The following is a 12,964-nucleotide window of genomic DNA, read 5'->3' on the forward strand; positions in this document are numbered from 1 at the left end:
CAAAAAAGAAACCTGCCCCTGCAGGCGAGGTCGACGGCCGAATGATACCTGCAGATAAGGACTCCTGGATGTAGGATTCCATCGCCGCCCTCTCCGGACCGGACAGTGAAAACAAACGACCCCTGGGGGGGGGGGTGTCCCGGTAGAAGGTCAATTGCGCAGTCGTAAGGCCGGTGTGGTGGGAGGGTGACCGCCTTGGCCTTATTGAAGACTTCCTTGAGGTCATGATATGCTTGGGGAACCCTGGAGAGGTCTGGATAACAGTCTTCATGTACGTAGACCGCCCTGGAGGGGCGAGCGGAGAGAAGGCAGGAGGCGTGGCAGGCCGTGCTCCACCCCAGAACCTTTCCTGTTACCCAATCTATATGGGGGTTATGCAGCTGGAGCCATGGGATTCCTAGGACTAATGGTGGTTCAGCCATGTCAACAATATGAAAGGAGATCTTTTCCTGGTGATTACCCATTGACAGGAATACAGGAACAGTGATGTGGGTAACGTTGTGCAAAAATGTTCGATTCAGTGATCTGACCTGTAAGGCCTGACTCAGTGGTTCAGGGGTTAGGTGAAGCTCCTTGGCCAGGGTCTCCGTGATGAAGTTAGCGTCAGCTCCTGAATCAATCAACACAGTCACAGTCCTTTGGAACGGTCCTGAACCGATCACCACCTGGGTCCGTGGTCTGACGGTGGAGGCTTTGACCAAAGAACGGCTCAGTAGCACCTCCACGGAGGCTACTGAGCCACCCCTTTTGCTGGACAATGCAACACAAAATGTCCTGACTCACCACAGTAGTAACACAGTCTTTTCTGACGGCGTCGCTCTCGTTCCTCCGTGGTGAGGCGCTGTCGCCCCAGCTGCATCGGTTCCGGGGATGGACACGTTCCCTGCTGCTGCTGTGGGAAATTATGTACAGAACTGGTAAAAGCATTATGTGTAGGGGTGGCACGGGAACCACTCCGCCCATACTGTCTCTCCTTATGACGCTGCTCCGCCCTGGTAGCAGCCTCGATGAGGTCGTCCAGGGTCTGTGGTTCCTCCCGATAAGATAGCGCATCCTTAATACGGTCGCTGAGGCCTAAATAAAACTGATCATAAAGGGCGTGGTCATTCCACCGGCTGTCTGCTGCGAGGGTGCGGAACTGGATCACATGACGATGTCCCTGAGAAAGGCCCGCCAGTCCGTGTAATGCCTCCGTCTGGGGCCGAACTGGGTCAAAGATTCGGGAGAGTTGATCACCAAAGGCTTTTAAGGTATCGCAGTAGCTCTCCCTTCTCCGCCACGCTGCTGTTCCCCAAGCTGCCGCTCTACCTCCTAGCAAGGTTAACACGTATGCCACCTTGGAGGACTCTGAGGGGAAAGCTGAAGGCTGTAGCTGAATCATAATATCACATTGAGTAAGGAAAGAGCGGCTTCCCCTGGGCTCGCCGCTGTAACGTGCCGGGGGATGTAACCGTGGCTCAGCGGTACCAACCTGAAGCCGAGGCGGCGAGGCAGGGAGTGGAATGGCGGCCGGATCTAGCGGAGTGGGAGCGGTACATGTCTGAGAGGCCATAGAGCTTAACTGTGAGAGGGACTGCGCAATCCGCGTTATCTGGTTACCTTGCTCTACTAATATCGACTCAATACCGGCTTGCCATGCCTTCATCGTCGGTTCTGGGGGGTCCATAGGGTCGTTGGTCGGTTTATTCTGTCAGAGAAATGTTACCCTGTGCACCATTAAGTGCGCAGCTGGACCCCCAGGGAGTGTTCCACAGAACCGAGTCAGAGACCTAGTATGCACACAAAAGGGTTTTATTTACAGAAAAAAGGAAACAAGGGTGCGTGGGCGTAAACTCGTCCTAGATAGTAGCGTCCCTGAGTACCGAGAGAGAGAGAGAGAAGGTAAGTAATAAGGCAAGTTATATACTGGACAGTGTTCAGCATACACCTGGACTTGTCTTCACTGAACGGTACTACCTGGTAAAACAGGGCAAACGCGAGGTGAAGCTCCGAGCATGAGGCAGGTTGAGGAACAGCGATGGCGGGGCTGTGGAGACCGGGTCCTCGTTCCAGCGTTACTCCGGAGGTTCCTTCCCACGGTGTCTGTGGAGGAGCACAATGGTGCGCGCACAGCGCTTCACGTAACAATACCGGGTCCGACGGCTAGTAGCGCGCGATCTGAACGACGGAGGACCGTCCTCACGTCAGTGTCCTTTTTAGTCCGAAATGGCACGGGCAAAATGCTCACCGTGCGAACAGAAAAAAAACCGTAAACTCAAAGCGCGTACAAAGTACGGAAAACTGGCGTGGCCAGTACAAACAAAATCTAAGTCAACGTGAAACAAAAATACAACAGCGAGGACTATGGTCACAAGGCGAAATAACTTGGTCAAACCTGGACGGCTTCAAACAGCTGTGGGCGAACAATAAACCGACAAGGATGCCTCGGAAACGGAAGGGCTAAATAGTCCGACTAATGAGGCACCGGTGAAAACAATCAACAAGCCAAGGAACAGGAACGAAACAACCGGATGCAAAACAAAATCCACGACAATAAAAGCCCAAAACCAGAAAGCCCAGCTGCCGACATAACACCACTGCAATAACCACCACTGCCTACTGCTTCGTGCGGACTGTATCACGGAGTTCCACGGGAAAACACGAGGATGCAGAACCTCCTTTTACATCAACACCAAAGGTACAGATGTCACACTGTTGAAGAAGTTCTGCTGTCCTCACTTGGAGTGCTTTTTTGTCAACTGCTGCACAACAAACAGCAGGCTAGCAAACGACTAACTGACCTGACTGACAGGAGGCAGCAAGTGAGGCTGGGCAGCATCACATGTGGCACCCGCACCATCGGCATCGGTGCACCACAAGGCTGTGTCTTCTTCCCACTGCTCTTCTCCCTGTACACTAACGACTCAGAGGACCCGTCTGTGAAACTCCTGAAGGATGCAGACAACATGACTGTCATTAGGCTGATCCAAGACGGTGACGAGTCTGCTGTGTACAGGCAGGAGTTGAAGCAGCTGGTTCAGTGGTGCAGTCAAAGCAAGCTGGAGTTCAACACGCTCAAGAGTGTGGTGATAATGGTGGATAATGGTGGACCGTAATAATAGGTTCCTAGGATCCACAATCTCCCAGGACCTAAAGTGGTCACCATAGACACTGTCCAAAAAAACTCCCCGCAGAGGTTGTACATCCTGAGACAGCTCAGGAAGGTCAACCTGCCCCAGGAGCTGCTGACCATGTTCTACACGGCCATCATCCAGTCTGTCCTCTGCATCTTCATCACTATGTTGTTTGGTTCAGCCACCAAGCAGGCACAGACTGCATGGTATTTGTCCAGTCATCAGAGAAGATCATTAGAACTGAGCTTCCTTCCATTCAACACCTGTACCAGTACCACACACCCTGCACACAAACTGTTTAGGCTCCTCCCCTATGGCAGGCACTACAGAGCTATGGCCACCACCAGAACAACCAGACACAAAGTCAGCTTCTTCCCCCAGGCTGTGTCTGAGCTGAACTCGCTACCACTCAGCAAGGACCCTATGTGATATAGTGTGCTGTAAATTTATGCAAATAATTGTAATAAATATGTAAATAATTCATGTTTCAAGCTACTAGAGAGTAGGAAAAGTTAGACCGTAGACCGACAGTATGTGGGATTTGTTAGGTTTAGTTGTGTAGTTGTGTAAGGTCTTAAACCTTCCTCAGGAAAGGGCCTTGAGGTGACTTCTGTTGTGAATTGGTGCTATATACAGTAAATAAAACTGAGCTGAATTTCAACAATATGTTATATTAGCCATGATTAAAGTCACTCACATCGATTTCTCTAAAACATATTCAAATTTGTGCTTCTTTTAAAATTGAAGCACAATTCTTGAGTTTTTTTTCTCTTGTTTAATAACCTAAGTATTGCTTTAAATGGGTACCAACCAAGCTAAGGTATAAAGCAGCGAAGTTGCTGCACTCTCCTTCACCATCCCTGCTGTGTAACTGGCTCTTAAAAATGAAATATTCTCTTTTGTTCTTGCCGTCCTTCTCTTCCCTGTTCACCTTGGACTGGCTGCTCCTACTGAGAAATTTTTTAGCAGACCTTTAAAAACTATATTCGACTGCGATTGCCTTCATCGAATGGTTGCCTGGTAACTGTCATCTGACCTTTGTCTCAAGGTAAGAGGTGGTTTAGACACGTGTCTGCATGTGGCACTGTTCAAATGAGACTGCAGTGAGTGAGCTGTCATTATGTTGCTTTTGAAGGAGTGGTTTTCTTTTATACATTAGATTTTGAAAAAGGAAACAACTTTCTACAGACTGTGGGGAACTTTTGGAAATAACGAGCTTCATGAAAGAAGTGCTGAAATGCTTGGTGAAGACTGCATGGAACTGATAAAAACCATGACAGATTCAGAAAGTGTGATAAAGGCTTATGTGTCTGAAAAATTAAAAGAATCTTGACTTGAAATAAAGATATTACATAATTTATTAAATGTAATTAGTTAGTTAGTTAGTTAGTTAGTCAATTAGTTAAGAGTTTAACCTGGCCCCGGCTGTAAATTTACTGATTACAGATACTGTAAGATTAACCAGTAGTTGAAATATTATGTTGCTGGTAAAGCTTTGCAAACACACAAACTAATCATCCCTTAATTGAAAATGTCACTGCTATTGACTTTCTTGTGAGACATTTTTATTCATTGTAACACTAAAGGCTCTGTTGCTCAAAACCAAGAAATTACCAGGAACTTGCGCTTCTGTTTCCAGCTGGAGCCCTGGGCATTCGTGTGTCGGTGAGCCTGGGTTGCCAATCTGATCAGCTCCCACTCTGCTGTGTCCGGCTCTGGTTTGACCTGCAGAGTCCGCACTATCTCCTCCCTCTTTCTTTTCTCTCGATTCTCCTCAATCAGGCGCCGTTTGGCTATGCGTTTTGTTTCGTCCAGTACCACTGATGTAGAGCATGAGGGAAAAACAAAGATCAGTAATTATTTTTTGTAAATTATGGCCATTGTATAGAGCTTTAAACAATAGAGATAACAGGTACTGTAATTTTGCATGTAACCACAGAGGTTTGTTGCTGACTACAAGCTGAACTTCACACATACAGTACAGTACTGCAGGCATATGGAAGGCATAAAGAAGAAATGTGTGACATTTAATCATGCCAGTTTTATTGTGATGATAGAACAGAACAGTGCTTTGCTAAATTATTGCGCTTAATTCAAGATGCCTCTATCTATGCCTCCTTTATCTACAGTACTACAGCGCATGTATGGCTAAGTTAATATCACTCAAACCATGAAATGAGATGTTGTTGCTGGGTGTGTGGTGTGGTGCTTTGTTGTTCATCTTTGAAAGTAATAGAACTGAGGTGCTGCAGTAAACTGTGTGCTTGTTACCATGTGCTACAAAGGATTCATAGACTCCTACACTCCCCCCAAAAAAACATTTTTAACTTATATAAATAAGCTGCTAAAGTAAGGATAGACATTAAAAAGCATGCACAGCCCATGCTAACATCACCATGACTTGAAAAGAATGTATTTAAATTAAATGCTAATGAGTTAAATTATTGATGAACTGAGAAACATTTTTAAACCAATATATATTTTATTAAGTTATGACATTTAAAGCCAAAAGTGTAAACTGACACCAATGTCATCATTTTAAGCACAAACATTTCTCTTTTCTTACACAACTACTGTAGAAAATACTGAACATAACTTTTTTGGAAGCATTTACTCCACCTACTTAATTTATACTAGCTAAAAACATGTTCAAAATGTATTTTATATAGAGAACAATGACTGAGGATATTGGCCATCACTTAAAATTTAAAAAAAGTATAAACAAGTGAATCGATTACAGAAAACTGAAAACTGTGAAATTATGCTTTTGTCGTAGTTACAGTAGTAGCAGTGACAAGAATTAGCAGTAAAAGGAACAATGTACAGGTATATGAGAGTAGAATAACTCACAGTCCATGGCCATGCCCACAGAAATGCACTTCTTAAAGCGGCACAGCTGGCACTGGTTGCGGGTGATCTTGTCAATGATGCAGCAGCCTTCATATTTACAGGAGTAAGATGGATGGAGATTTTTCTGGATGGTCCTACGGAAGAAACCCTGGAAAGATGAAAAGAAAGCAAAGAGCACTGAGTAAAAGACAGATGGACAAAGGCAGAAAAGGGAGAGAAAATAAAACCTCAAAATTAACTGTTTGTGTTTTCAGTAGCAATTGTAAATCACAGCCAACACCAGACTCCTAACTATCTGACACCCTGCTTCACCAAGAACACCAAAGAACGAATTGACTGAATGTGTGGGCATTCTCTCAGTAACCAGTTGGGGTGTGTTTCAGAGAATCTAATAGCACTGAGGGGGTGTGTTTATAGTCTGTGGAGCGTGAGGATGCTTTGGTATTACCTGGTGTGATATTGTTGGCCTAAGTCAGATGCTTAGACAATTGTGCTTAGGCTTGTAACACATGCAATGTGATTGTTTGTGCATATATTTTTTAAAATATTAAAGGTGGTGGAAAAAGCTATTAAAATCTTAAAGGGGTCACATTGCGCTTCGTTCTCTGATGGTCCATAAAGTTGGAAGTCCATTATGAAAAGGTACAGGTTGACTGGAAGTTTCATTTCCACTTTTTGGTTTTCTACATTTTCCAGAGTTTCTTTTCATAGGGCGTAGTCACTATATGACCCTGTTCTGGAGGCCCACACCCACCAACTCCATCATCTTGCCACCTCTTTACTCCCAGACATTCTGATTTCAAGAGTTTGTGAAGTTATATATTATATATATATATATATATATATATATATATATATATATATATATATATATATATATATATATATATATATATATATATATATATATATATATATATATATATATATATATATATATATGATATTTTTTGCAGAAAGCTTTTTACAGGTTGTGAAAGAAAATTACTTTTCATTTCCACTTTTTGGTTTTCTACATTTTCCAGAGTTTCTTTTCATAGGGCGTCACTATATGACCCTGTTCTGGAGGCCCACACCCACCAACTCCATCATCTTGCCACCTCTTTACTCCCAGACATTCTGATTTCAAGAGTTTGTGAAGTTATATATATTATATATATATATATATATATATATTATATTTTTTGCAGAAAGCTTTTTACAGGTTGTGAAAGAAAATTACTTTTTTCAGTGCTCCCAACAACAACAATAGATACAGTTTGATCTGCAGGACAGAAACAGACTTAAAGCAATGTTTTTAGCGGATTCACACACTACTTCAAAGACTGAAGTATGCAGCAGACTGTGGACTGGCTGGTTGTTGTTGAAGGATTTCGCTGCTAAGGGGGTGCAATGTGGTGGAGGAATAAGGAATAATGGTTACTATGGTAACTTACACCATGTAATACATTCTAATTGTGATAGTTTGTGAATTTGTATTTATATCAGCTTTGTTCCTATTGTCCAGAACTGACAAATAGGAAAAATATAGTAAAAAGAGATTTGCCTTATTATAGTAAGATGCCGGTTGGATAAGAAGCAGCAATCACAAATTGCTCTTAAGCTTGCACTCAGATTCTACTGCAGCTCAACTGACAGCGTTCAAATCTACTGAACTACTGAGACAACATTTGCTGCAGGTCATGCAGGTTAGGTTATTCTTAAAATTTATGTTCTACTGTACCTTGCAACCCTCACAGGTAATGCAACGGTAGTGGTAGCCAGTGGCTTTGTCCCCACATACCACACAAGGCTCATCCTTTTCCAGGTAACTGGGAACATAGCCTGGAACAGAGGCGCTGAGAGCTATAGGAAACGAAGAATAGGTTGAAGAGGAGGACAGGATGAAACGAGAGGTTCAGCAATGGAAGTGTGAGTGACAGAAGATGGAGTGGAGGTGACAGAAAGTAAAGATAAGAGGCAGAAAGAATGGAGGAATTAAGTGCTATCACAAGCACCTACACTAAATGAAGCTGCAGTGTATTGTGCTGTGATACATGATGGAACGCACTGTACACAAAACTACTGTAGCACTATATTCTGCATACACTGACCTGATGAAGCAAGTTATGAGGCTTTAGTCACACTTCCTGACTCCTTGAAATATAACAAAACTACTGTAGCACTATATTCTGCACACACTGACCTGATGAAGCAAGTTATGAGGCTTTAGTTACAGCCTGACTCCTTGAAATATACTTTTCATCTTGACTGTCTATTTGGTTAATTTTAAAAATTATTTTAATGACAATATAGAAAATTTAAACTGCTCAAACATGAGAGAGAGTGAAATACAAAACTCAATTTTGGATGTAGAAATCTTCTGAGCTTGACTTCTTGGCCCTAGTTTTGATAAAAAATTTTGTTTTACAGAAGCTAACATCCCCCTCTACTCCACACTTCAGACGCACTAGTGAGCACTGAGCTGCTCGCTCATCCCCCTTTAAGGGAGGAAAGAGAGAGACAGACAGAGTAGAACCAAGTTAGGAACTGCAGTTAAAAATTGCAGTGCAGGTATCAGGACTTTGATCAGTTTTCTGTTTGTCAGTTCCAATCTTTTAACACGTGCCCAGAAAAATCCTCTGTCATTGCTAATTACACGGTATGGATTTTAATTATATGTCTAAATAATTGTAAGAAAATAACAATCCATTTAATAAATTTTAACAAATACAATATGTGACCCCATATATACACATACCTGTACATATGAATAGAATTTTATAACAGTGAAATTGATTTCCAAGCATTTGTAATCATGAAGGAAACACAGTAATATTACTACATTATCACAATGTATTGTTTTATTTGTATTAATTTCTGTATATAACTTTCCATGTGATGGAATTCCATAATAACATAACATAATAATTGTAATAATGGACTGGATGCCACCAAACAACCCTTATAGTTGCATGTTTGAAAAAAGAAAACAAAAGTTCAATCCTTACCAGACATACTTTTTACAGAACACTGGCTGTTCTTCCTCTTTCTCTTTGGCACATCTGGCCACCTGGAAGGACAGGGTCTATTTAATCATCATAAAAGTGTGAAAAGAAACTAAATGCAATGTCCCAGAGCTAAAGAAGTTGCTTGTTTTACAGTATATACTGTAATACAGGATATAATACATTTATATTGAAGACATAATTAAATCATGATTAAATCATTTAAATTTATTTGAAAAAAACATTCCAATGGTTGATTGCTTTCACTTAATAAATCACAATTTGTTTTGTTGACAACCTTGGCATTTTAGACAAAGCTCTAGATTATACAGTACAGGACAACTGTGTATAAATATGCTGCTTTTTTGGGCTAATGTTTCTCTAATTGCTAGCCATTGCTATATTCCAAATCACCCAGTGTAATAGACATGGTTGATTGACTGATAAACTGCTGTACAGTAAATTCATTTCCTATAGATCACATTTCAGGCTGTGTTTATTGCACAAAGTATATTGAGATAACGATGAAAGCACCATTTATCGGTTCGTTGACTCATCACTATAATTTTCTGCCTCTACTTTTCCCACTCAGTCAGTCTTTCATTTCTCCTAGTGGGAGATTACCATCTTCTCTCCCTTCCTTTTCTCTGTCAACACTAGTGCCTGGCTGTTTGCTCCACGTCCTTTTCATTTCCCCTTTCTCCTCGGTTGAATCTCTGTCTCCTTGTTATTCCAATGCTGGTTTCCATTGTCCATATCCTTAACTTCCTCCTTTTCACTGTTTCCTCCTTTCCTCCAAGACATTGCCCTTTTCTCATCTCCTGCCTAAACCTCCATCAGCAGTATTAGGTAACACCACTCTCCTCCCTCCCTCTCACTGGCTGTCAAACCCACTTTAGCTCTTGCAACCAAAAAAAAAAAAAATTGGAAATTTTTTTTCTGCCATCTCTCTTGGGTCCTCATCTTCATGGTTGAGCAGATTTTTTTATTTTTACTTCTGTGGACGGGGCCAGACACCATTTAGTCTGGTTGCAGATTACTACTCCTGAACTACAATAAAAGAGCGCAAATATAAAAACTGATCACGGTGTTATTTTGCCTGTCCTGTCCTGTATCAGTGTTGACGGTTCCATGTCTACCACCATTCTACACCATGAGGGAAATTCCAAGATTTCTAAGACAGTAGCAGACAGATACATGTTTATCAAGTATATTATCCAATAATACAAGCATAACAAACAGAATTTTCTTCATCTGCAAGTCTTGCAGTTATTGTCTCAATACAGACAATACAATATGATCGGGTACATACAATATGAATAAAATATGTGATGATGTGTGAAATGTCGATGATACAGTGGATTTCTGAAGTGTTTTTTGCCATAAAACCAGAATAATATATATGGGGTTATAATACTAATAGAAAAACTAATATGCCTTTTAGAACTGCTAACTGGGAGCCTGTTCTGTTTTTGCCCTTATCTGATTTGGCTTGGCAAAGGGTGTTACAGAGCACGCGTGCAGTCTGCAATGACAACTGGAAGAGATTTATCCCCTGACAATCATAGTTCCCTCCCCTCGATTACAGACAGAGACACAGCAGTCACAGGATATTCTTGATATAGTTGTTTTCTCAGTAATATCTTTCAGTACGGAATCTTAAACTACCACAGCACCAAAAAATTAGTCTGCAGCAGTGAACAAAAGCTTTAAATGGTGCTGTAATTTGACATTTAGGGGCTAAAATTACTCCATACTGGGAACACAATGTGTTACTGGGGGGGGAAAAATGCTGCCAGTGTGAAGACAGATGCAGGAGGCTACAGTCTACAGTTTCATCCTGAGGGCAACCACTAAAATACTATCAGCTGGAAGATGCTGTTTCAGAGTGGAAACTCTGGTGAAAGAGTTTATAGAGTCACTAACATGTATTTACTGGTATTATTATGATGACCAACCGTAACAAATAAAATGTTTGCGTTAGCTGATTGTCAGGTTACAGCCTCCTACCTCACTGTTAATTTCCAGAAGTTTCTCTATTAATTGCATCATGAATAAATAAATTATTTAACTATTATTTAAGACTCTTTTCTATGGCAAAAGCCCTTTAATGAATTCAACTATGGAGGTTACAGTGACCTCAGTTCTAGTAAATGCATCTAGGGACAATTATACAAACTGATGCATAACTGCAGATACTGGAACACACCATTTCTACTTTTTTCCTGTAAACATGAGGATGCCAGCACATACCCACTGTCAGCACACAGAAAAACATTCACACAAACAGACCTGTTGATGCAGTACGGCTGTAGGATATGCATTTTGCTCCTTGTACGGGGATATGTAACCCAGCAGCTTTGTCTGAGCCTCCCAGTCTTGTTAATTCAGTAACACTGTCCCATTGAGCCTTGTTTGCAAAACAGCTGTTGCTCCATTTGTTCTCCTTTATCAGAAGCCAACCATGTAGGTGCAGTGCTAAACTATAAGCTGTATAAGCAGATCTTTAAAGCCCCTGAGCACTGTCTCACTAAGGCAACCACTACAGACTTTAGTTATCCGAGGCAGTAGTAGTGCTCTGCCTCAGACTGGTTGCTGGGAGAAACGACTACCCTGTTTATTCCTTTCTCTCTCTCTCTCTCTCTCTGTTTTTTTCTCTCTCCCCTCCCTCCTTATCTCCTTTCCTCTGGTTGCGCTTGCCCAGCCTCCCCCACCCTCCCTTCCCATCTGTATGTGTAGTGCCCCCCCTGGTGACGACAACATGCTCTGTGCCATCACAATAGACCTTGTCTTAGCCTATTCCACCTCACACAACCCCGCTTTCTTTAACTTTGTGTTCTAGATTTGCTTTAATTGTGCTGCCGTTCTTCTCTATGCTACTTCTTTCTCCACTTCCCACCGCCCTCTCCTTGTCACCAGTCATCTTTGCTGACATTTTTGTATTTAACTCCTGTCACTGTCTTTCTTTGCGCGCTTTTCATTTCCACCCTTCTCCAGTTGTGTGTAGTTATATTTTGTCCCCCAGGATAAACATAAAAAGAAATCTTGCCTCCCTACATCCAAACTCACTTACGCTTTAATGCTGACTTGATAACATAACAGTGGGCTGATGCAGTCTTCCCAGTTTAGCTGAGTAAAGTCTTATGAGGACACTGCTAGATGTCATGATAATTGAATTGAAGACTGCTCAATGATCTTTTTTTTCAGAGTGATCATAACTTTTGTTACTTTTGTAAAGGCCATGGATACAGCTGGATACAAAATTACCCTAAGCAGTGAAAATGCATGTTTCATTGCTGTAAACTCTCAGAGAAGATGAGATAATGTAAAGAATGCGAAAGAATGCAGTAATGTTATTCACAAGAAAAAACATCCTTGAAGAAGTGGCTCTCCAGAGAGGGGCCAGTCAGGAGAGTGCTGTGTACAGTAGCTGACTTGTGCAATTAATTATTAATCCAGTTAGCATGAGATTTACTCAGCATTGAATATTCTCTTCTGTTTAACACTTGCATGCAATTGCATATGTGAAACTAGCCGGAGTGTGAGCAAATTGTATATAAAATCATCCAGTATGTGATGTTTGTAGGGAATTGTCAAGAATTATTTAACTGTCAGAAAAGACACCCTTAATCAATCAGTGAATATTTTAGTTAGTAGTTTTGTGACATCTTGTCTATTTTCTTCCATTTCTTTCATGCGCCCTCTTGTTTTTGCTAACGCCTCCTCCATTTTACTGTCAATGTCACCCTTTTGTCAAGCTCTGACAATTTTAGCAACACCTCAAGCCAAATTCAACAGTGTCAGCTATTTGTCACACGTCTCATTGACTAAAGAATGGAGAATGTTATTGAAAATTTTGTATTACAGAATAGGAACACAAGCTGTTGTTAGACACACTGGGAAACCAGCTGGTTGCGGGAGACACACGCTAATACAACTTGTCATATGTGGTCATGTGTAAAAGTTCACAAGCCTCCACGGCTGTAATCAGCCCTGGGGTGTCATCATCTCAGC

At 41.8% G+C, this 12,964-nt stretch overlaps 1 protein-coding gene across 7 annotated transcripts in view; it reads right to left on the reverse strand.

The window, feature by feature from the left end:
* LOC114860635 (thyroid hormone receptor alpha) overlaps positions 1-12,964 on the reverse strand; it is a 184,437-nt gene that overhangs the window by 30,631 nt on the left and 140,842 nt on the right. For 6 of the 7 annotated variants that reach the window (XR_008695289.1, XR_003786646.2, XM_029159380.2 and 3 more), the window contains 4 exons: positions 8,954-9,015; positions 7,687-7,808; positions 5,964-6,111; positions 4,728-4,933 (listed from right to left, as the gene is read on the reverse strand). Coding sequence is in view for 5 of the 7 variants with exons in the window: in XM_029159380.2 (XP_029015213.1) it covers positions 4,728-4,933; positions 5,964-6,111; positions 7,687-7,808; positions 8,954-9,015 (538 nt within the window). In the remaining 2 variants the exon portion in view is untranslated. Of the gene's footprint in view, positions 1-4,727; positions 4,934-5,963; positions 6,112-7,686; positions 7,809-8,953; positions 9,016-11,242; positions 11,579-12,964 lie in introns of those variants that run through there. The other variant, XM_029159379.3, reaches the window with a different exon arrangement.

Source organism: Betta splendens, chromosome 8, assembly GCF_900634795.4.
Source record: "Betta splendens chromosome 8, fBetSpl5.4, whole genome shotgun sequence".
Lineage (NCBI taxonomy): Eukaryota > Metazoa > Chordata > Actinopteri > Anabantiformes > Osphronemidae > Betta > Betta splendens.